General features: G+C 40.0%; 1 protein-coding gene across 2 annotated transcripts; it reads right to left on the bottom strand.

Moving 5' to 3' along the window:
* Positions 1-1,049: 1,049 nt before the first annotated feature.
* On the bottom strand, positions 1,050-13,156 carry LOC136789326 (butyrophilin subfamily 3 member A3-like). 2 transcript variants are annotated; one of them, XM_066989370.1, is made up of 12 exons: positions 13,122-13,156; positions 10,602-10,676; positions 9,472-9,744; positions 8,290-8,388; positions 7,598-7,624; positions 6,536-6,562; positions 5,037-5,063; positions 4,417-4,443; positions 3,495-3,521; positions 2,693-2,713; positions 2,377-2,403; positions 1,050-1,810 (listed from the first exon to the last, which is right to left on the bottom strand). In XM_066989370.1, exons 2-12 carry the CDS (start codon positions 10,672-10,674, stop codon positions 1,290-1,292), a joined length of 1,149 nt encoding a protein of 382 aa, XP_066845471.1. In that variant the 5' UTR covers positions 10,675-10,676; positions 13,122-13,156; the 3' UTR covers positions 1,050-1,289. The 2 variants fall into 2 exon arrangements, with proteins under 2 accessions (XP_066845471.1, XP_066845470.1); XM_066989369.1 differs by having other exon boundaries at positions 13,067-13,144.
* Positions 13,157-24,366: the final 11,210 nt, after the last annotated feature.

Below are 24,366 nucleotides of genomic sequence, written 5' to 3'. Positions count from 1 at the left end.
CCCCTTAATTCTCACCCACAAGCTCTCTACTCGTTTTTAACCCTCCCCCAGGTGGAGCTGGGCACACTCTAATTGCTCCCTCACATAAAGGGCAACTCCTCCCCCATGTTTCCCCAGACTGTCTTTCCTAAAAAAAATATAGTCCTCCATGACAGCGTTCCAGTCATGCGAGCTGTCCCACCACATCACTGTAATTGCAATGAGAGGATAACAACCCATTCACAGGTTGGTCCTTTTCCTCTGCTTTAATGTATATTTCTCATTTCTCAGTTGGTCATTTTTCTAGGCACTGGTGACTTCAAGTAATAAGGCCATGTTGTTTTACCTGAAAACATCTCACGACACTGATGCAATACTCTGATTGACCTTTCAATTATTCACACAAATGTTATTCATGAGAGTTTTAAACTGAACTAAGTATTAGGACTGAGCTACCCTCTTTTTTAACGTTGACGTAGCCCCACTCTGAATTAGAGGTGATACTGAGCTTGCAAATTTGGTCATTTAATTCTAGGTGCCTACATTCTCTACTGATTGTAACTGGAATGCGATGTCATTCACTTGCCTGAAGACAGATATCTATTGCCATTTACAAGCCATGTTCTATCTTCCCTCATCTTCAGCTGCTACTCCAGGAGAGAGATTCCCATAAATCTTACGTTCAGACAGCCCCATGGGAAATCAGATTGCATTAGGCTTCCACATTCAGACAGCTGAATCTAACTGTTGCCTGCTGTTCCTTAGGTCAAACTATCCTAACCAATTGTTAACATACAAGCAATTGCTTCCGAGTTTCATCACTTCCAGTAGTTTTATCACATCCAGTATGTAATCTGTGGATTTCAAACTTCATCACTTAATATTACTTCTAAGCAGAATTCCAAAATGGGGTCTTGCATTTCATAGTTCACAATTTGTTTTATATTTGTACTTTTCTGGTTCTGTATAAAATTTGAAATTTGTATTAATACCCTTCCTGGTAAACTGAACAAATGGGGTTATTAGTTAAAAATGAATTTACAATAAATACTGCAATAAATCCATAATGGTTTGTTTTGTTTATATATATATTATATTTTATTCAGGCAGTAATTGCAACATTTGATAGGCTTGGGTTTTTACAAAATTCATTCTTACTGCAAGATGTCTCACTAGGAAGTACTTCGGGGACTATTTATTTCTTGGCCAGGTTTTTAAAAGCTGAAAATTATTTTTTTCTTCCTTTATTCTTTTTCATTCTCTCTTACCGCATTATTAATTTATTAAACTCCTGGCCCTGTGGAAGAGCATCAAAGAGAGGGTAATAGGTTTAAAGTCTTTACAGGACGTACTCCCAACCATTTGCCGTCAGAGCCTGGACTGAAGAATGGGTACAGCTTCCCCGATAAGTTGTAATAGATGGATCCAAGAGAGCTCTTTTCTTCAACATCATAGAATGAAAGTTTTTTACGTTTTTGGTCCAGGAAAACACCTACCACACTGCACTGCTTGCAATTTCTTACATTCTCCTCATCAGTTAAGACGTATTTCCCCTGAGAAAACTGTAGACTAAGTAAGCTCTCCCCTGGGAGAGAATTCACTGTGCCGCTAATAAGTGCATTCCTAATCTCCTCACTCACCACTCCCAGCTCCCACTCGGATTGGTCTCCCACCTCCACTTCCCAGTAATGTTCATTTTCTGAAAAACCCTCAGTAGCTGCCACCATCATTTTGAGGGCATTCTCTTTCTGGATGGAGGACTTCACCCTATTTTTCTCCTCATTAATGCAGAGGCTGGGGTGCTTGTATTTCTGATCCAGAGTGATATTAACTTGAGAAAGGAAAAGAAAAAAAAGAAAAGAAATAAAAAACCAACTAAGTTATTTCTGATTTTCAGAAAAGCAAACAATAATCTCAAAGGAAATGAATACAGAAAAGAAACTGTAAAATAATTAAATATATATATACACCCAGGAATATACAGTGTGGTTTTGTGACACAAAAACTCAATGGGAAAAATAACATCCAGCAGGGCACACCTTTTCTCTGGTTTTACTGTGACTTAATGAAACCATCTGCACTCAGAGTAAGGGGCTCAAGGTCTTTTGGTCAGATTTCTGGCAAACGGCTTTTTGAATAGAATGCAAGACTGAACCTCTTGAAGCTACATAACATTTTAAAAGGTCCTAGTTAGCACAGAAATTATTTATCCCGACTCATGACACTGAGAACTGTGTAAATGGGGATGCCTACAAAAGCCTATGTGCTCATTTTGACTAACAAGCTTAAAATTTTCTCTAAGTTATGATAGCCTGTGAATTTTTCGTAACACAAATGATAGACTCTTGTATGTGCATGAAGGAACATGAGGTTAATGGCAGGCAAGACTTAGCTTACCTGCATTGCTACGAGCTTTCCAGAACTCTGTAACAAAAGAAAAGAGTGGTTAATTTAAATTACTGCAGAGTGTTAATATGCCAGATTGTGGAGCTGTGTGGTGGTTGAGGTTGCAAGAGAACTCTGGAGACCATCTGGTCCAACACCCCCTGCTCAAAGAGAGGTAGCCAGAGCCATGTTCAGAGGGCTTTTGAATATTTCCAAGGTGGGAGACTCCACAACCTCTCTGAGCAACCTGGTCCAGTGCTCCATTTTGATAAAAAATATTTGATAATATTTAAAATTTGATGAAATTAATTTTCAGATTTCAACTCACCCAGTTCATTCCGTGTTTTCTCTGAAAAATAGAGAAATTTATATTATCCCTATGAAAGGCAAAGCTCTTCTGTAGGGTATCTGCTAATATGAGTATTTCCAATACTACATTGCTAAAGTATGACATGGCTTAGGACTCAGAAGGGGATGCTAGAGTAACTTTGCGTGTGTAGAGGTTATCTAAATCCATGCTAGTCACCTGCAGTCTGTGTAAAGTAAGGAGAAAGAGACTGGTACATCAGGAAGTGTTTCTTCTTTGCTGTTTCAACCACCTATCTCTTGGTGGTATCTCTATCTTCATCTCTCAATAAGAAAGCCAAGAACACTGATTCAGTCTTGATGTCCAGAATTTAAATAACTAGCTAGGTGAGCTGAATTGCTTGTTAGGAGCTGTAGGCATACTTCCACATCCTGTCAGATGACAAACAGGAGCTTTACATGTCCAAGAGTCAAATTGTATATAAATACGTATATATGTTTTATTCCTGTTTTCAAAAGTATGCGTTAGGAAGGAATATCTGTTTTCTGCTCAGCAACAGCAAAAACTGTACCCTTAATTGACTGAAATGAAATTCCCATGGTGTGGAAACAGACACTCCAGAGTCCAAGATTGTGCCAGATAAACACTTTTTTAGGGACAACTATGCCTCAGAGTGTGAAAGAGAGAGTGCAGTGCTGTGACAGATCTCAAACCTGGGGAAGACCTCAGAAATTTGCACAGTTCGGATCTAAAATATTATTTCTGAACATAAATAACTTAAATGATTTTTAAGGATATTTCAAAGTTAACTTATTATCCTTACCAATTTTGTCCATTGCATCTTCAGTTTCTATAAAAAAACAAAATTAAAAGTCCATGAAAAGCTAGGAAGACTAAAACAGGTGAATTATGCTACTATCATACATTATAGAATACTTTATATATAGGATTAATCTGTTCATATAATGCCTCTATTATTCTGCATATGTAAGTTTTCTCTAGTATTAAATAATGTGCTGGATAAATATTCCCAAACTCAAAACATGACAAAATGAACAACAGAAAAAAAAAAGGCAAAAAAAAAAAAAGTAGAAACCATCAGGGACTGATTTAGAACAAATAGCTAACAAGGACATTTAGGGTTCAGAGAAGTAGAGCGAAGCCTCTCTCAATAACACCAAGCCTGAGATGATATTCACTCATGTACACAATGTTATCACACAATGCTATCCTTTTTATGGCTCTTAGTTTCACCTGGGGACACACCTTATCACAGCTACTTTTTGAGAACTCTTTTTTCCTTACATCAGATTTTTCTTATTACGTTCTTTTTAATGCTTTGATCAGATGGTTTAGTCATTATTTTGCTTTGAGTTGTAATAATTAAAAAAAAGTTCTACCTAAGTATTTTCTAGCAATGGAAAAAACACTTTCTGTCTCTTTCTAGGTAGATATTTACATATACTCTCTAACTCTATATATAGATATATAGTTATATACCTATAGATAAAAAGAGGGACTGTACGTACACATACAAACATAACACAACTTTTAAATTATATTTTGGTTGTAGTAGGGGAGTTAATCTTTGCAAACAATAACTTCTAAGAGCATTTCCCAATTCAAAATTGCATAAAACACCACTATTTTATTAGAGAGGTCATCTGCAATGCATCTTTCAGGATATGGTTAAAAGAATAATGTGTCATAGTAAATGTAGAGTAGAAAAAAAAATGTTATTTTACCCTTCTGAAAATTCTTCTGCTCCTCATCTGAAAAGAAAACAAAGCAGAAATAGCCGTAAACTATACATTTCTCAAGAGGAAAACTCACAAAACCTCACTGAGAATTTTGATGTTAAATAACTTGTTCATTTAGGGAAGTGGGTCTTAACATTAAGTTAAGAATAAAATTTAAGGTACACAAGTAGGTTTTCAAAGGAGATGGGATAAATTGTCCTCTGGAGACACCCATCTTCCTCTGTATACTGCAGAAGGAGTCTAGATGATTAGCCTAGTCTAGATATGTAAAATCCATTGTCTAAAAACAGATGGAATTAATGACATCTGGTATTATTATCTTCAACTTAATTGAAAACACTGGGTTTCAAATAGAAGGACATTTTCCGTATGGGCCCTCTCTCATGATACTAGATTTTTTTGAAATATAGAGGATTCTTCTAACCAAGGAATACTCAAAACCAAAATTCAAAAACAGCATGGGAATAAACAAGGAAACCTTGAAGAAAATAGAGAGGCCTGTAGCTTGTGTAGACTTTCTGTAGCTTGTGTAGTCTTTTAGCTGACAAAATAAGGAAACAGGGAGACAGGTAGCGTAACAAAGAGAAATCAAAATACGATCTTACCCAGTCGATAATTGAGATCATCTATATCTGGAAAAAAAATGTTTAAGTATTAAAACACTAATTTCTTTCCATTTTATTTTAAGCACCAGCTAAGCACCACACAACCTTTTGTTCATTCCTCACAGTGAGATGGGGGAGAGAACTGAAAATGGGAAAAGTGTAATAACTTGTGCGTTGAGATAATTACAATTTAGTAAGAAAGAAATGAGAAAAAAAAAAAAAGAGAGAGGAAAAAAAGTGTGATGCAAAATGCAATTGCTCACCACCCACTAACTGAGGCCCAGCCAGTCCCTGAGCAGTGGCAGCCCACCTTCCCAGCCAACTCCCCCCAGTTTCCCCATGTTCAGCTTGACATCATATGGTATGGAATTTGGCCACTTTGGGTCAGCTGTCCTGGCTGTGTCCCCTCCCAACATCTTGTGCGCCCCCAGCCTCCTTGCTGGCAGGGCAGTATAGAAGCTGAAAGGTCCTTGACTCTGTGCAAGCACTGCTCAGCAATAACTAAAACATCAGTATGTTATTACCACCATTTTCATCAAAAATCCAAAATAGAGCACCGTCCATATCAGCCACTATGAGGAAAAATAACTCCATCCCAGCCAAAACCAGGACACTGTTTCACTGTGTTCTCCATGGCAACAGATAAAATGAAGTGATCTGATCTTTGTAAAAACACCAGACGTTCAACTGCTACAAGACAGCCAGAGATTTTGGCTGCATTATATTGAGGTGGGAGCAAAAAGATTGCATAAGAAAATCACCAAAGTAAAATTAAGTTTTTAAGATGACTTAACTAGGGGAGAAGGGGAGGGATAAAATAAATAAAACATCCTTTGATGGCCATGGGATTGAACAGCCTTACCACAGGCATCTAAGGGATGGTTCTTGGTACTTATACTGAAACAATTGAACCATGTTCAGATAATGTTAAATATGGTTTTATAAAAGGTATAACTGATGTTTCTCCACGGTACCTTAAGGAGTACTAAAACAGTCTCAAAAATTTGCTGACTTTACTACATCTCTGGCACAATTTGCATGCCCGCCACACTTGCTCTTAAGAGCAAAAACAATCTTCTTGCTCTACATTTGTACAATGAAGTCCTAGTAAAAAAGCTCGTAGGTTTTTCATAAAGAGATCTGAAAAGTAATTTATTTTTGAGACTCTAAAGCTTAAACCTTTCCTTACTAGTTGAAATTCACCATGAAACATAATCCCAAATTGATTTGTCTGAATTAATTGACCAAATAATTTGCAAGCTCAAAGACTGACTGAAAATACTTATCAGATCAAACTTCAACGAATTAATCATTGTCCTTGCAGTAGGCATCAACTATCTTCAAATGTACAATATGAAAGCTAATTTAATGATTTCTAAATTTTACTTTGCAAAAGCAATACAGCTACTAATGTTTCCTGAGCTCAGCCTTTATCTGTTTATAAAGGATCAGAGAGATTTATAGGTACAAATCACAGATAAAAAAGCTGTTACACTTACCTTGTTGAATGTCCTTTTGTGCATTTACTGTGAACAGAGAGAAATATGTTTGAATCCTAAAAATAATTCAAGCACTAAACATTCAGTTTTAAAGACTACACAGAAGTGATTAAACCACAACTATTTGCATGTATATTTGTATGTATGTATTTGCATGCATATTTGTACATATACATAAATTGTTGGTTGTATCTGAATGCTAGGGAATAGCCTTCAAAAATAAATTATTTTTCATAGACACATTTAAACAACTTCAGTAGTGTCATTGACTGGAACAAAAACAATAACCTTGTTTCCTCAAGTTAAGCCTGTTTCTTGCGATATTTGAAACAAAAATAGTATAGATCAAGGGCAAAACAGATTTTGACATCTAACCTTGTTTTCTCTGCTCTTTCAAACTCATGGCAATTCAGGGACCAGCAGCTAATGACACTTTTTGCAGTCACAAAAGAGCTAAGCTTGGAAGGGGACCTCTGGAGGCCACCTAGTCCACCCAACCTGTTCAAACAAATTTGGCCCAGGGCTGTGTCCAACTGCATTTTGAATGTTTCCAAGGAAGGAGATTCGACAACCTCTATGGGTTCCAGTATTCATACACCATCACAATAAAAAGGCTTTTTTTGGTTGTTCTCTGATGTCAGCATATACTGAGTTTTATTTCACAAGCCATACTAACTTACCATCTGAAAACTGGCAAAATGGATTAAAAATATTTCAGCAAGGACTAAATACAAATTTTATTAGAAGTTTCTGTAGACATATTCCCAATTTTAAACATCCAAAACATTTTTGTTTGTATGTAGTTTTCTAAGTTTAGTTTCTGGGTAGCAGTCCATTCCCTTAAGTATGGCAGAGGAGTATTTTCTTTTCTCTGGAGTTACGATTAATATAAAACAGCCACTGGATTTATTCTTATTCTCTTCTGTAACTCAGAAGTATTAAAAAACAAAAACAGCTTTAGGAATACAGGTAATTAGCCCCATTGTTTATACCACTGGCCAGCTCTATACTGCTGTATGTATCAAGGTGTTCATGATTAAATGCAACATTAACATTACTTACATGCACGAGTTGTAGCCTTATTGTTCACTGAGAGAGAGAGAAGGGGGAGGGAGGGAGAAAGAAAATGTTATCTAGCTTTCTTCCTTGCTTACTTCTATGTTTTCAAATGAAACTTTTCATATTCTATAGTTGTCATGGGTACTGTTTGGTAAATCCACAAATTATCTTCAAAATATCTCGATTTACATATATTTTCCATTACAATCATGAGAAATCACACATAATTTAATGAATAAAACTAGTGATATTGAAAGAAAAATATCAGACTTCGCAAACTTCCTTGGCAACAGATTTATGTTGTAGAACTGTCCTAGAAACAGCATATAAAGCAATAAAATGACTTGCAAATAAATGAAGCCAGTGGATACATTTGGGTACACTAATATATTTTTGTGAGTGTTGCTTTATTTCAGTAATGAGATTAAGTTGAAACAATGATTTCACTACAGTAATGTGTTGATTCATATTGTCAAATGTAATTGTATAGATTTATAGCCCAAGATGTTGGAGTAGTTAACAGTTGCTTAAAAATGAATATGTAAGGTAATCAAAAACACATTAAAAAGTCATGGCTGAAAAATCACGAGTGTGATTGCTCATAATGCTGTTTACTCCCCAGAGAACTCTGGACATGGTGACAGTCTTTCAACCAGATTGTACTAAGCATTCATCACTTTAAGAGTAGAACTTACCTCTGAGTTTATAAAATGCAGCAACAACAAGGAATACACTCAGGAGTAGGATCACAACAAAAGCTGCCATCCAAGGGGAGGTGGCAGGAAAGAAGACATCTGCAAATTATTTAAGGTGATCAGTTATCATTTTATTCGCATAACTGACTATTAGCATTCTATCAGATTCATATGGGTAAGGAACATTGTCTGTAAAGCACTAGGAAGAGCAGTAGCTATCTCTGTTCGTCTTTGATGCCTGGTTTCAATAGGCTAGTGACCAGTTTCAACTAGGCAGAACATCAGCATGAGCCTGGAAACAACCTCAAGTGCATCAGAATCCAGAACAATAAATGTTTATGGCTTTGCCTCCTGTCTTATCAAAATAAAAGTTCAAGAGCAAATCTCTGTGAGATCTCAACACCTTTCAGAAGTTGTATCCTTAGGCTCAAATGAACGATGCTAAAGATATAGTTGATAGTTACTCGTGCTATAAATGTATAGCTGTCTGTTGTGACCACATTTTCACTTTACTGGAAAGCACAGTAGAAAAATTACTAGGATTAGCCTTCTTCCAAAGAAACTAGTCAACCATCTGTCAACAACTGGCAATTTACTATTGGAACTTCACATACTACAGTCTGAATAATTTTTGGAGTAGCCTATTTACTCTACTGAACGTAAAAAAGTAACTTTATACTCTGATTGTATGCCTAAAGTGAAACAATATGAATTTGGATCTATGCTTCATTCCTAGACACCTGTAGGAACAGTTCACCAGGACTTTTTTATCCCTGGGTTATTTTATTGTGTTAGCAAAGATTTGACCAAACCACTGCATTAGGTATTATATTAATAGAATAATAAAGGGAAGAAAATAGAGAGGGAGAGGAAGGGAACTGTATCCTCCTCCATCCCTGTAAGGGAGACCAGGTATCACCTGATCACAAGAGTTCATTTCCACCAGGCATGATCACACCCATGGAAGGGTATTTTCATTAATATTTTTACAAAGTTTTCCACTGACCTACAGAAGCTTATAGCTGTTCAGTTTTGTTAAATATATATTTATACATAAATTACAGAAGAAAACTTCTGTGAAACTGATAATTCTGTTCCACTGGAAATTTGTTTTCCTGGAGCAATCTGGTCTATACATATTAGTTCACTATCTTCTCTCCCAAGCCAGAAGCTCATTCTCACCTGCAATGACAACTGAAGATTCTGTTGATGTTTTCAGCAGTTTATCTATTATTTTGCAGGACACAGAGTTTCCAGATCCTGGTTTCAAAATGATGGAGCTGCTGACATTAGCAGTGCTGGTGCCAGTAGTGAGAGGAGTTCCAGTGATATTATCTCCTCTACTGTCTGTCCACAACATCTGAACTTGAGAAAACAACCTTTCAGAGAAACATTTGAGTCGAATACCATCATCCTCGTAATCATCCACAACAAGCAAGGGATCGTGGCCAGCACCTACAGAAGAGATAGATGAACAGGTGAGCCACACACAGCAATCTCAGTGGTTCTACAGGGTAAGGGGAAGAAGACTGTGAGAAGTTTTGCATTTATAATGCCCTAACAGCACTTTCTCCACTGAAGATGCAGCCTTTATCAGATAACATCAGCATGTACTCCCACAGCTCTGATCAGAAGCAGCAGACAGATTGTAAAGCACAAGTCTGAGGATTAAAAAAAATAAAATAAAATAAAATAAAATAAAATAAAATAAAATAAAATAAATAAAATAAAATAAAATAAAATAAAATAAAATAAAATAAAATAAAAAAATCATGGATGCCTTTGAAGCACAAGTCATTAAAAGCAGTCCCTATTTTAAATGACCAGCAACAAGCACAGCCATGCAACTGCCAGTCAAAATTACCTTGACACCTCCATTCCCAGTACTGACAACACTAGGTTATCTGAGTATGTTCATCTCATCAAATCATAGCCATCTAAAAGATAAGTACCTCATGGACGCAATTATCTTATAGAGAAAATGTGGAGAAACAGAACTTACTACACAGTGTTTCATTCCTTTGGAAGACGGTAACATAAGATCTGTTATACTTTTTGAGCTCCTGTCTTCTCCTATTCACTGTACAGGTATCTTAGATAAAACTGAGCTCTCAGATGCTCAGTTTTAATGCCTACACTTGAGCACACTGAATTCTAGAATTCGCACCTGTGCTCCCTGAAATCCAAAGAAATCATCTAAATCTGGACCTCCTGGAGAGGAGAAGACAGTCATAGGAGGCATCCATTCAAATGTATTCGTAGTCTCTTAAACAAATTTAGTACAGAGCGAAATTATTACAGAGCTCAATTACCTTCAATGGGCTGGTGTGTAGATACCAACACCAAGATGAAGATGACTGCCGTCAGCTGGACTGAAAGCCCCATGCCTATACGGTAGAAAAAAAAAAAAATCTGAAGGTAAAATAAAGGATGTGGGGGTCTGCATAGTTGAATTACATCATCCCCAAATTCACTCTTTCACTCTAAGATCTTGTCGACTGCTCACGTACACTACCTACATGCTTAACCACAACCCAAGCGAAGCAGTGGCCAGAGCAGTCCTATGACTGCTCCTGTGAGCTGCACGGAGACGCTCCAATGCTGATAGCAGTTGATGATTATGAACTGAGCAGTTCCTGAGCCAGATAGACATGTGTCTCATTAGTCATACTAGTGAAAGGACTTGGGATGACTCTTTTGAGTTAAGGACGAAGACAATATTGGTACAAAACAGAACACAAAATCTGCCATATTTGGATATGTAAAGCTATGTTATGGACACTGAAAAGTCTTTTTTTTTTTTTCATGCCAACTAATCTCTGCAATCCCAAATTGAGTTTGATGCAGTGCTGTTGATCTGTGGCTCCCTCTTGTGATTCTTGTGGTTGCTATTGAAACTAAAACTTGAAAATGAAGTCAACAGTTTTTCAAGACATTCAAATTTCAAGCCCAGCATCTTTTTTTTTGTTTGTTTTGAGGGGCCATCCCTAATTATAGATTTCCATAAATATCCCTGACAAAGTATAATCTAAAACACATGAATAAATACACTCTTTAAATAAAAAGGCATATTGGGATTGGTATTTTCTAAATTAAATATTTCACTTTGGAAACAATATAACCATATTTTCCTTAGATATTTTAAATGAAACTGTTTAAATAAATATTTTTAAGTAAATTAACCATGAATTTAAAGCAGAAGTTTCCAATATTTATATAACCAAACCCTCTCTTGCTTTCTGTATGTATAGATAGATATAAAACTATAAATAAATATAATTAGAATAAATGTAACTCTGTATATATAGTCAAATAAGAATGTTTCACTTTGGAAACAGTAAAAATTAACTTTTAAAAAATCATAATTTAAAAAAAGAGAGAAGGGAGGAAGGGATGAAGGGAAGGATGGAGGGAGGGAAAAGATAGATCTTCCTTTAACCTCGTAAAACAAACAATGCTCTCCTTTGAACACCACCATATTTCTTGGTAGGTTATGTGTTTTCTTCTCCCTTCCCCACTACATGCACTATCTATATATATTTTGTTCTTTGTTTTGTTTTTTTTGCTTGTTTGATTGCAATGTGAAATGGAACTTCTCATTACTTTTGGCCCATCCATACTTCTCTGAGCATTTTCAGCATTTCCTCTGGTTATAATGACTAAGACAACTAATCACTTAACACACAGTAAGGTCACTTTCACAGGAGAAAAAATCCATATACCATGACTGAGAGATGCCTATTTTTCTTCACTGACTGTAAAAAGAGAGCAGGAAACTAAATTATATATAACATATAGTATAAGTTCTACTTTTTATACTTTTTGAGGAGCATTGTAGTCTATTCCTAAAGCCATTAAGAATGTGGGACACTGACAAATTTATGATTGGCTTTATGAACTTTCTTTTTTTAACCTTTTAAAAAATTACTTATTTTTTATTTATTTTTTGGCGCTTTACACATTTTAAGGTCTTCCTTTCCTGGCAAGGTACCTAGAGAAAAGTTTTCACTTTTTTTAATCATAGCTAAGATTCTGTTGGAAATACAAGAACTGAGATGCCTGGGATTTGAGGAAAAAGGAAAGGAAAAAGCATAATATATTGAAAGGAAAGAAAAAAAGGAAAACAAATGGGATCAAAAAAATAAAGTGTCTGCAGTCTGACTGCATTTGTTGTGCCGTTGTCATTGTAAAGACAGCAATGAACACTCTGAAAATGAAGAAAAACACTGCACACTGAGTGCACCAGCTACAAGCAGGAGCAAAGGGCAAAGAGTATTATGAACATCAAAAATGAAAGTAATGCCTTATACCTAAGAAAGAAGACAAAATGGCGGAGTGAGTTAAGGGATCTGCTCCCATTTCATGCTATTAATGCATAATCTCATCTGGGTCTTACCAAAAGGATTGTACATCCACATCTCACTTCAAGAGTGTGGATTTCCCTCTGCTAAATCTGATCTTATTTGAGCCTGAAGCCAAATCTAAAAGAAAGTATGGCTTCAAGACATGTAGATATGATAGTATGTTTGAAGTTTTTACCGTCTCTTGCAAGTAGCAGCTCACCATTCAGAAATACATACAAAACAGAGTTCAGCAGTTCCCAGACATAATCCCAAGAAACCTTTCAAGACAATACCTGAAATATCTACCAATCAACACAACTCAATGCAACACAACACAACAACTGCAAGAAACAGAGAGCTAAGAAAATATTCAGAAGTCCTCCCTACATAAGCAGCTAAAGAAACCACCGTATTTGTTAATGAGAAATACAAACCTGCATTTCCACAAATGCAGCTGTACCCTAAAGAAATCTGCATGCAGGTGCTTACATTTGTTGGCGATACTCAGAAGGTTGCTGGTACCTTTGGACCCTGACAGCAACAGCTTTCCTGACCATAAAACTAATTCATTTATTTCCATAAGTTACCCATTAACCTTTGCAATGCAACAGTAAAATAAGGGAGGGGATGAAAAAGGAAAAAAAAAATGGGGTTGTGAGTGGGGTTGGGGATTTATAGTGCTATTTGGGGTCAAATACTCTACGGTAGGTAAAAAGAAGTGTAAAGTGCCCTCAGAAAACTTCAGACAATGGAAGCTTTCTATAATGTTGTGGAAAATGAATCCAAGTAACTACTAGGGTTGGCCATTATTGGCCAGTTTATACTGACTGGACTGTAGTTTCCCGGATCCTCCTTCTTGCCCTTCTTGAAGACCGGAGTGACACTGGCTATCCTCCAGTCTTCAGGACTTCTCTCCTGTTCTCCAGGACCTTTCAAAGATGATAGAGAGCAGTTCAGCGATCACCTCCGCTAACTCCCTCAGCACATGTGGATGCATCCCATTTGGACCTACAGATTTGTGTGCGTTGAACCCACTCAGACACTCCTGAACCATTCGCTCGTCAAACAGGTGGGAGATCTCCACTTCCCAGACTCTTTCTCCTCCCTCCAGGGTCCAGGAGTCCCAGGGGGCGAGTCTTTGAAAGAAAGACCGAAGCAAAGAAGGCATTCAGTGTCTCTGCCTTCTCAGCATCCCCCGTTACCAGGACACCCCCCTCGTTCAGCAGGGGACCCACGTTATCTCTAGTCTTCCTTGTACTGTTTACATACTTAAAAAAAAAACCCTTCTTATTATTCTTTATCTCTTTTGCAAGCTTCATCTCCAGGTGGGCTTTAGCCTTCCTCATCGCATCCCAGCAGGGCCTGACAGCACTCCTATACTCCTCCCAAGAGGACAGGCCATTTTTCCACATTTCATAGACCTTCCTCTTCCTTTTGATCTTATCAAAGAGCTCCTTGCTCATCCACGCAGGTCTCCTGCCCCCCTTCCCCGATTTCCTGCTCTTAGGGATGCACAGATCCTGAGCCTGGAAGAAGTGCTGTTTAAATGTTGCCCAGCTCTCACAAGCACCCTTGCCTTCTAGCAGTCTAGCCCATGAGATACCCACAAGTAGGTCCCGGAAGAGGTCGAAGTTGGCTTTCTGAAAACCCAGGGTAGCAATCCTACTTTTTGCCTTACTTCTTCCACCAAGTTCCATCTTGAACTCCACCATCTCATGGTCGCTCCATCCCAAGCTGCCCGCAACCTTTACATTCCTAACAAGCCCATCCTTTTTGGTAAGAACAAGGTCCAGAAACAATCCCCCCCCCCCATTGGTTCCTCCACCACCTGCATCATAAAATTATCTTCAACACATTGAAGGAACCGTTTGGACTGCACATGCCTGGCTGAGTTACTTTCTCAACAGATATCTGGATAATTGAAGTCCCCCATGAGAACCAGTGCCCAGGATCACGAGGCTACTTCCAGCTGCTTGCAGGAGGTGTTGTCGTGACCCCGAGTACACCCGCACAACAGTGTCACCCATACCAGCCGGCCCCTTAATTCTCTTTCCTCTCGTGGGCAGTCAAGCCCTCTGTCCTGCAGGTGAGCAGCTGGATCAGCTACTGCCCCTTGCAGGGACTTTGGAGGGAGCTGCCGGGCCTCAGTATGGGCAGGCTTACACCTCCTCAAAAGACTCTCCATCTCCCTCAGTGTCTCCCAGGAGCCTCCCAGGCTGCCAATTTCTCGCTTCAGCCTGGCCATCTTCTCAAGCAGTGCCTTGAGAAGGGCACACCTGCACCCACAACAGCCCCCCAGGGGGGCCTCCAGATTCCAGAGCTCCCCACAGTCTCCAGCCTGGACTGCCACATCACCCCTCAGGGGATCCACCTGGGTGCCCAAAGGAGCCCAGAGAGGCCATGTCCCCTCAGTTTGGGTTGCCGCATCAGCCCGACTGCTGCGACAGGTGCCCGCCATGGCGAATTGTAAGTTATAAAAGGTAGAGTTCCCAGAGGAGAGGAGAGGAAGAGAAAGGGGTGTGTGAAAGGGAGGAGAGGATCCTCCCCGCACTCCTCCCTGCCCCGTGCAAGCTGCCTGCGCTAACTGCCAAAGTCCGTCCTGTTGGCGCGTCCTGTTGGCGAGGTCCCGTTTAAAATGTTATTTCGTTATTTCTATGCACTAAAAAAAATCCCGTCAGTGAAAACATGCGGAGTAGGATTTTTAGCAAGTAAAAAGACATGGTGACAGAAAGTCAAACAGAATAAACTCATTCTGTTGTGTCTGACGAAACACTTCATGAAACGACAGTGTTATCCCACAAGAGGGAGTTGAAACCTCATTTGAGCTACTTTGAGTTTGCTGTGAACCAAAAGGCAAGCTATATTCCTTCTACTGATACTTCTCCTTTTTGTGGATTTGGAAACCAAGAGCCTCCTTTTCCTCCTACAGACCACTGGAAGCATTTGGATTATCTGACCAAAAAAAAACAACAACAACAACAAACAAACCAACAAACCATGCTAGAAAGTACATTTTCCCCAGAAATACTCGGTTCTCTTTCTCTATCTGGATGTACAAATTAAGAGTACTCTTTCCTGCCTCAGCCACTACCAACTGGACATTCCTGACGACCAAGATAATAAATGCTGTTGTCTATTAAGCATGAATTTTTATAGTGTTCTTTTGGTTTTGATCAAAAGTGCATTTGGAATTATATTACTGGCTGCCTCCAAAAACCCTTAGTACCAAAAATTATGACAATGTGTCAAAATTACAATGTCATTACATCTCTTACCATTAATTCTTTTTTAATGCTATAATACATATACATGTGTAAATGTGCTGAAAAGGGAATTTGGAAAAATTAGTTGTATCTGGACATCTGCCAAAAGACAAGCTCAAACACCTCCATGTCTCTGCCAAGAGGCTGCTCAGAAGAAAAACACTCTGACAGGATTTGGGAACTTGGGTCTGTAGCCCCTTGTCCACGGGTTTCTGCCTTGGTAATTCCAGGCTGTGCTGGGCTATTCACAAGCAGGATATCTGCAAGAAGATCTGGTTTGTGTCACAAGGCAGATAGACCTTGCACGGGAAATTGAGCTTGAATGAGTAACCTAGGAGCTTCTGGCTTTTCAGCTGGTAGGAGCTCTTTAGCTTCTTTCCAGTGCAAAACTTTTATTTGAAGTACTCCATTAATTTTGCATGCAAGATCAGCTCCAGGGCAGATGTGTTCTGTAGCATCGAGAACACGAGCAGCCAGGAGCACGGCAAACAGGGCAGGTAGTCAGGACGTGGCACAAGAGTTCACGTAGGCAGGGCGAGCAGGGTCAGTCATATCTGTGTTCTGGGAAGGACCTTCTACTGAAGAAATGGTGTCTGTCTGGCGAGCCTGCCAGTCTGCAGCTGAAACCCAGATGGTGGGGCCACAGCCTCCCCGGCAGATGCCTCCACTCAAACAGACCTCCTGAGGACTGAAAGAGCAGCCAGGTGAATGACTGGCTGAGAGGCTGGTGCTGTGCCTAATGTTTTCGGTTCTATGACCTTGGACGCACGTTTGAGGGACCAGGCATGCTGATGCCAGATGGGGCACAGCTGTCCAGGTGGGGCAAGAGTGTTGAGGGAAGTAAGCTGGTTGGGCTTATCGGGAGGGCTTTAAACTAGATGCAATAGGGGAAGGGGATGAACCTTTGTGTGAAGAAAGCATACCTGACAACACTCACTCTAACTAACAACAGGGAAATACTTGTGAACTGTCCCAATGCAATCAAGAGGATTCTAGAAAAGCAATACAACCGACTGCCCACTTGAAGTGCTTTTACACCAATGCACACAGCATAGGAAACAAGCAAGAAGCGTTGGAAACCACGGTGCAATTAGACAAATACAACCTGATTGCTATCACAGAAACGCGGTGGGATGGATCACATAACGGGAACACTGGAACAGAGGACTACAAGCTCTTCAAAAGGGATAGATAGGGAAGGAAGAGAGGGGGTGTTGCCCTCTACATTAGGGAAGGAATTGACTGTGAACTGTTGCCTTTGAGAAACAGCCCCAGACAGGTAGAGAGCTTGTGGGTGAAAGTCAAAGACTGCATCAACAAATGACAGCTTGTGGTTGGGGTCTAATACAGGCTGCCTGATCAAGGGGAGCCTGTGGATGAGGCCTTCTTGCCTCAACTGTGCTCAGGTGGCCAAGAAGGCCAACAGCATCCTGGCTTGTATCAGGAATAGTGTGGCCAGCAGGATGAGGGAGGACAGCATCGAGGACATAGACGCCCTGGAGCATGTCCAGAGAAGGGCTATGAAGCTGGTGAAGGGCCTGGAACACAAGTCCTGTGAGGAACGGGTGAGGGAACTGGGCTTGTTTAGTCTGGAGAAGAGGAGGTTCAGAGGAGACCTTATTGCTCTCAACAGCTACCTGAAAAGAAGTTGTGAGGAGCTGGGGGTCAGCCTCAGCTGACAGCTGAGTCCAGAGTAGGGCCACAAAGATGATCAAGGGGCTGCAGCACCTCTCCTACGAAGACAGGCTAAGAGAGCTGGAGCTGTTTAGCATACAGAAGAGAAGCTTCAGGGGCAACCTCATTGCAGCCTTTCAGGACTTGAAGGGGGCTTATAAAAAACATGGAAAGCAATTCTTTGCTCAGTCAGATATTGACGGGATGAGGGGGAATGGTTTTAAACTAAAAGAGGGGAGATTTAGATTAGAGGTTAGGAGGAAAGTTTTCACTCAGAGGGTGGTGAGGCACTGGAACAGGTTGCCCACAGAAGTTGAACACGTCCCTGGAGGTGTTCAAGACCAGGTTAGATGAGGTCCTGAGCAACCTGATCTGGTGGGTGGCATCCCTGCCTATGGCAGGGGGTTGGAACTAGATGATCTTTGACGTCCCTTCCAACCGAAGCCATTCTATGATTCTATGATTAGTGTAGCCCTGTTGGCTGTCACCAATCACTAACTTGTTTTCCATGCATCTTAGCATAGTTTCCAGGAGGATCTGCTCCTTCATCTTTCCAGGAACAGAGGTGAGACTGACTGGCCTGTAGTTCCCCAGGTTTTCCTTTCTTCCCTTTTTAAAAATGCGGGTTATGTTTCCCTTCTTCCAGTCAGTGAGAACTTCACTAGACTGCCACGACTTCTCAAATATGAGGGACAGTGGCTTAGCAACTACATCCACCAGCTCCCTCAGGACCCATGAATGCCTCTCCTCAGATACCATGGACTTGTGCACCTTCATATTCCTTAGAAGGTCTCAAACCTGATCTTCTCCTGCAGTGGATGGTGCTTCATTCTCCCAGTCCCTGTCTTTTTCTTCTGGGGCCAAGGCTACGTGGCTCGAGCTCTTGCCAGTGAGGACTGAGGCAAATTATTCATTGAGTACCTCACCCTTCTCCATGTCAGTTTTAGCCAGGACTGCCTCTTCACTCATCACAGGGAGTACAGCTTCTTTTAACTTCCTTTGTTGACATATGTATTTGAAGAAACCTTTCTTGTTATTTTTTTACATCTCTAGCCAAGCTCAGCTACAGCTGTGCTGTGACTTTCCTCATCCCCTTCCTGCACTCCCAGGCCTATAATTTTCACAGGAAGAATATCCCTGCCTCCACTGCATATGCATCTTATTTTTGTGCCTTAGTTTGGCCATATCTCAGAACCAGAGTTCCTTTCTGGTATCGTCCTCATCACAGATGTCCATCTACCTCCAGGATTTTCAGGAGTTTAGCAGATCTCACCGGTCTTGTCCTTGTCCTAGTCCTTGTCAAAGGTGAGTCCTCACTGTCTCCATTTACACAAAGATGTCATCCATGAGACTTCTAGCATAACAGCTACAACACAGAACATCTCATTGCTGGTTTAGTGCAGGACAATGGAAATGGGAGTGACACCATGTCAGTCAGGATGTTCCTGCAGAGAAAAAAAAAAAATCACTTGTTTGGCCACAGCTATGTCTCTGAACAGCTCTCCTTGCTAGCAACTTTCTGCTGCATGCCCTGATATCAGCTATGGTTCCTCTTAGCTATCATCCAAATATACCACCAGGAAGATATTGACTATAAATGCACAGTGTATTCTTTTGAGGATGAAAGCTCTCTGAGCAGGAGGAGAAAGGAAGGTTTCGATGTCACTGTGAGGAGCTAGAAGCCTAAGCAAAGTTGATTCTGTGATGCACGGCACAAGCCACAAAGCCTCACCCAAAGAAAGGTATGCATGGGAAGGATGTGGCACTTGATTTCCCCTAAGATATGTTTCAAGAATGAGGAGCACACTCTGTTTCTGCAGAGTTGTTCTGTACATGGCAAAGATTTGTTTTGCCTTAAATAGCTGGAAACTTTCCAAGACCTGTAATAAATAATGGCAGGTCTGTTCTGCAGCAGAGAAAGTCTGAGGCACCTCAACAGCTAGAGACACCATCAGGTGGGTGCTGGGAGAAGGGAGGAATTCACACACTATTCACCATGAAAAACGTTTACTTATTTGAGCACCTGAAATAACCCTGTCCAATTCTGTTCTGTTCTCAGAAACTTAAGGTAGTAGGAAGATACCTCAATCAAATCAAGAGGAGGAGAAGCCATGAAGTCGGAAAAAAAAAAAAAAAAGCATTTGAGAAAATGTTTATTTCTTTAAAGGGAATGTAGGTGGAGTGTATACATTTGAAGCAAATTCAGTAGCAATAGTGGGAAAATGTTTCAAGCAGAACAACACAGAAGTATCAGTGCTTAAGGAACTGGAGTTAACTTAAAAAAATCACAGGTTATATATTTGAAGCAGGAAATACATATGTCAATTAGAATAACTTACACTGGAGATTTATTTTATTTTATTTTTTATAATGAGCAATATGTCCAACGGGTAAATTCCTCAAATGGAAGAGAAAAACAAGTATTTTTTTTTTCATTTTTTACTTCATCCCCAGTTAAAGATGATGGCACCTGACCTTAGAAGAAAGATGTCAGTTATCAAAACCTGGCCGGAAATATTGATCAAAAAATGTTTACAACTGAAAAGACAAATGACCTGTACAGTCTGAAAAAGAAACAAAAGAAAGTTGTAATTATTAATGCAGCCTTTATATGTCATAAAAGCTGAGCCATTGTTAGCCCTTGGCAAAGTTGTACTAGTGCATTATTTCAGTCACAGATTAAGCAGGCTCATCAAATTCTAGTCATTAACAGACATCATATGTCAAAACTTTTGATGATTAATTCCTGTGCCTTTCATCACCCCTACAGACTGCTGATCTTTGTAGAGATCATGGTTTCCTAAGATACTTTGCCTGAGGGCTATAATGTCTGCAGTGACTGATGTCAAACAAAAATGTATATGCATTAGAACACGATGTTTTAATATGAACGTTCAAGCTAAATCAAACAACTTTCTCTATGCAAAGTTTTTTTTTTTTAAGTAAATTAACCTCTACAGTTGTTTTTGCAATTACAGCATAGCTCTTGAACTCCTTCATGCACTGTTTAATGGATCATATTGTCAGAGTTGCAGAACAAATCTCAAATCTAATGCAGCATGCCTGGTTTAAGGTAGGCAAAGCCTTCAACAAATTGTAACAAGGCCACTAGTTACTAACAAAAACAAACAAACAAACAAAAAAATTAAACAGACCCAGGAGCTATTATGATTTTCCAAGCAGCGCTCCAGTTTGAAGCAGGTCAAACATCACAATTGCTAATGGTTATACCATTTACCTTTCTACTTGTATCATTCTTTCTACAACACAACGCAGAAAAATATTACAGCTTGAAGCCCTTGATGCACACCAGCAGTTTGGTACAACACAGCAGTGCTCCTGCTTCCCTTTGCATGAGAACATTGCCAAGATGCCAGACAGCTAACACTGAGCAAGGGAAGAAAGGTGAAAGACAGGTGTAAAATTGTTGAGATGAGAATTACTGATGCGGAAGCTGAAAAATTATAGCAGAATTGGTTCAACATGCACATATCTGCAGCAGGGCTGTGGCAAGGTGAAGACAGTGGTGTAACTATCTCGGTAGCTCAATAACTCACTTTCAAATATGTTCTTCAGAGGTGTTTAAAGGAATTATATTTCAGGAGGATTTGGTCCTGTATTACACTATGCATAGTTCTTGTTCTGTCCACATTCATTGATGCTTTATCTGTATTGCTAACTTTAATGCCTTCTTAAAATACCATAGCTGACTAAGAGTTAAGTGGCATACTCCACTACTCCACTAATCTGAGACTTGTTAAGTCCCAGCAAGAGAATATGTCCTCAGGGACCTTCGCATGTTTTAATTATGCCTTATAAAGGCTGACATTGAATTGAGATCATAGGAGAGACAATAAAAAGTTGTTCCTGTGTCTTGAAATCTTCCTGCTCTTTCCCCACACTCATATTTGGTGGTGAAGCTGTCTCTGATAAGGTCATAAATATATTAGTTAATAGTAATCCTACATTTAATCTGATGTCTTCCTTCCATCCTGCATCCCAGATACGAGCCTAATAATAATAATAATAATAATAATAATAATAATAATAATAAACTACAAAGATATTATTAAGGTTATTATTACTTATGCCTTTGCTTCCCACGTTTTAAGCCAAATTTGAGGTGGCTGCTGGAGCTTGGCTTCAACTACCTTTCTTGTGATGAGGCCACCCTGACCTTTCACTGAAATACTTTTTGTTTGCATGAATTCAGCCTCTTTGTGGTGTTTGCTGATTTAATGCACAGCTTTAGGGTCACACAGTGGCAGGGATGTTTGTCAGTAGGACGATATGGCATGCAGGCCCCAGCATATCTGCTCGCTAAGCTCACATGAGTGTCAGAGGGCTCTGCAAGAACCTCAGCATCTGCAGCAGGGAGAGACTGGAAATACCTGAAGGACAATCCCACTTACATGCAACCTGTCCACAGGAATTGTGGTGAGCCAGCAATGGAATTTGTATGGCGTGTTTGTCCCACATCTCCAATATAGTTTTCCTCTGTGAGATCAGGCTCCAGCAAACCCAGAATGAGCAATTTCTGTTTCAGCAGCAGTGTCCTTAGCTGCCTGCCAGCAAACTGGTACCAGCAATGCTGAAGAATGCAGCGCTAAAGTTTGGAGTTGCCTGCATTGGCTCTAGGGTTTCTGAATGTTCAGGTCACCATGAACAATGCCACAAATAGTCATCTATGGGGGTCAACCTAGGAGGTGCTTCTCAGTCTTAAAGGGTTTAGAGGAGAAGTAAGGGAGATATTGAGCAGCCTTGACAGCACCCCTAGGTGGAGGGGAAAGGGAGCCCAGACGTCAGCACAAGCAGAAGAGATCATAGACCTACAAGTACATCAGGAGAGAGCAGGTGTCAGAGAAACTCCTTACAGATTCCACAAAATAAAAGTTTGTATAGAGGATAGCTCAGACAATAAAATTCAGTGGTGTAATATCACCCCGATTTCAAGTGTCTAGGTTTTTATAAGAAAGAGAGGTACTTTATTTTGACTATGAAGGTTGTATAAAAGAGAGACATGGTTAGAAAAGCCTCTTGCAGTTACAAAGCTACAAAAAAGACTACACTGCAAAATACAAATACCCACTGGTATGACTGTGTGCTGTTAGAATATCCGTTCCACTTTCCCAGCCAAAAAAAGGAAATTTCAAACACAGAAGACTTCTCCAAGCACAGCATGCACTATCAGGTCCAGAGCCAAGGGTGCTTTACAAGAGTTTAGGAAAAGGTGTTCAGACAAGACATAGCACCTCTGTTGATCCAGCCTAATAGAGACTAAACCAGGTGATGGGTTTTAATGAAGCAAGACGAGTTGTACACTATTTCATGGGGATTTAGAAGTATAGCCTAGTCTTTGCACAGGGAAAACATTATATTACAGGACAGGAACTCCCTAAGAATCATTGAATGGTTTGGTTTTTGAAGGGACATTAGGGATCATCTAGTTCCATGGGCAGAGACACCTTCCACTAGACCAGGCTGCTTGAAGCCCCATCCAACCTGGCCAAGAGCTTTGCAGGTAGTCAGACTTTTATAGACATCTTATGTCAAACCCCACGGAAAGATTTTGGGGAATCAAGGAAGGAGGTCCTTCTTTGTGGAACTTGGCTTAGAGATGGTTCTATTATTTATGTATCCCCAAGCCTCCACAGAGCCTATGAGGAAACCCATCTCTTCACAGCTGCCAAAGTACAGCCTGTAAAAAAAACACAGCTTTATTTCCTGGGACATTCAGCTAGAGGCAGCAGGGCATGGCTCCAAGCTTGACAAGATACTGCCTGGTCTATTCAGTCCTAGTCTTTGTCTTCATTTGATGTTCATTTTATTGTGGTTGGGGCACACTGCTATCATCACCTTGCTCTGCTTCCCTGCTTCTGGTGTTGTGGGACTATTCCCTGTGGGTGAGGTGCACCAGCACCTGTGTGGAGCCTGCCCTCAACTCCTGGCTTTTCTTCATTTAGAGAATGATTCTGTTCTTATATACTACAATCAAATGGCTTTACTTGTATGCTGTGTTCCAAATGTTTGCATGCCTTGTTTAAACACTTGCATTCAAGCCAACTGTGTCTCATCCAACATCTAGCACGATGCTCCTTCCCATCCTGTTAATACTGCAAACAGATCAGTGCTGCAGCACTTTGAACAGATTATGTCGTATGCTTCTGAGAAGAGTTTAGGAAAGAACAATGCAACAGACTCCCCTCCTTCAAATATGGGGAGGGGAGGTAAGACCAGTCTGCATACTTCCAAAACCAAAGGGAGATATAGGAACAAGGGAATGCAGAGCTGCTCCACTACTTGGCCGAAGGCCTATTGTTTTCAGTAAGTGAGGACAAGGAAGATATATAAGGTTATATTAAAGGTCAAAAGGAATAGGACTGAAGGGTAAACAAGGAACTACAAAACCAATTGAAGTTGAAGCAAATAGTAAATAGAAGGCTCAGAACACAAGCTGAAGGAACAATGGCTACTTGAAAAAAGACAACTTGATTGAAAATGTGAAGTAATAAGGTAGAGCAGGGAGTCTAATTGGCACCTCTGACAAAAATCTGCACATGAGGACTTTGTGGCTCCCTTCAGAGACACAGAAGGCATTGCTGATAGTTTGTCTGCAGCAGAAAAGGCTTGTTCATTGTTGTTTTGATATCTCATTGGATCTCCTCTCTTGGCTCATGGTCTCTTCAATATTGTCCCTTTCCCTCTTGCAGCCCACTCTGTTCCAAGCCTTCCTTCAAGTAGCAAGCTCATCTGTTCAATTTTCTTTGTGGCGTGTGATTCAGTAAGGTCCACCTCTT

Source organism: Anser cygnoides, unplaced genomic scaffold (genome assembly GCF_040182565.1).
Source record: "Anser cygnoides isolate HZ-2024a breed goose unplaced genomic scaffold, Taihu_goose_T2T_genome scaffold_44_1, whole genome shotgun sequence".
In the NCBI taxonomy this organism is placed as follows: domain Eukaryota; kingdom Metazoa; phylum Chordata; class Aves; order Anseriformes; family Anatidae; genus Anser; species Anser cygnoides.
The sequence above is the reverse complement of the archived record's forward strand: the minus strand, read 5'-3'. Positions and strand labels throughout refer to the sequence as shown.

What these genes read in the sequence shown, in the direction of transcription:
- LOC136789326 (XM_066989369.1), bottom strand. Translation starts at nt 13,109, where the DNA reads ATGCAGATTTCTTTAGGGTACAGCTGCATTTGTGGAAATGCAG. An exon ending in TACACACCAGCCCATTGAAG is followed by an intron (nt 9,745 to 10,601) that starts GTAATTGAGCTC and finishes TCTCTTCTGTAG; the next exon opens with GTGCTGGCCACGATCCCTTG. An exon ending in GAAAGCTCGTAGCAATGCAG is followed by an intron (nt 1,811 to 2,376) that starts GTAAGCTAAGTC and finishes TCCTTTCTCAAG; the next exon opens with TTAATATCACTCTGGATCAG.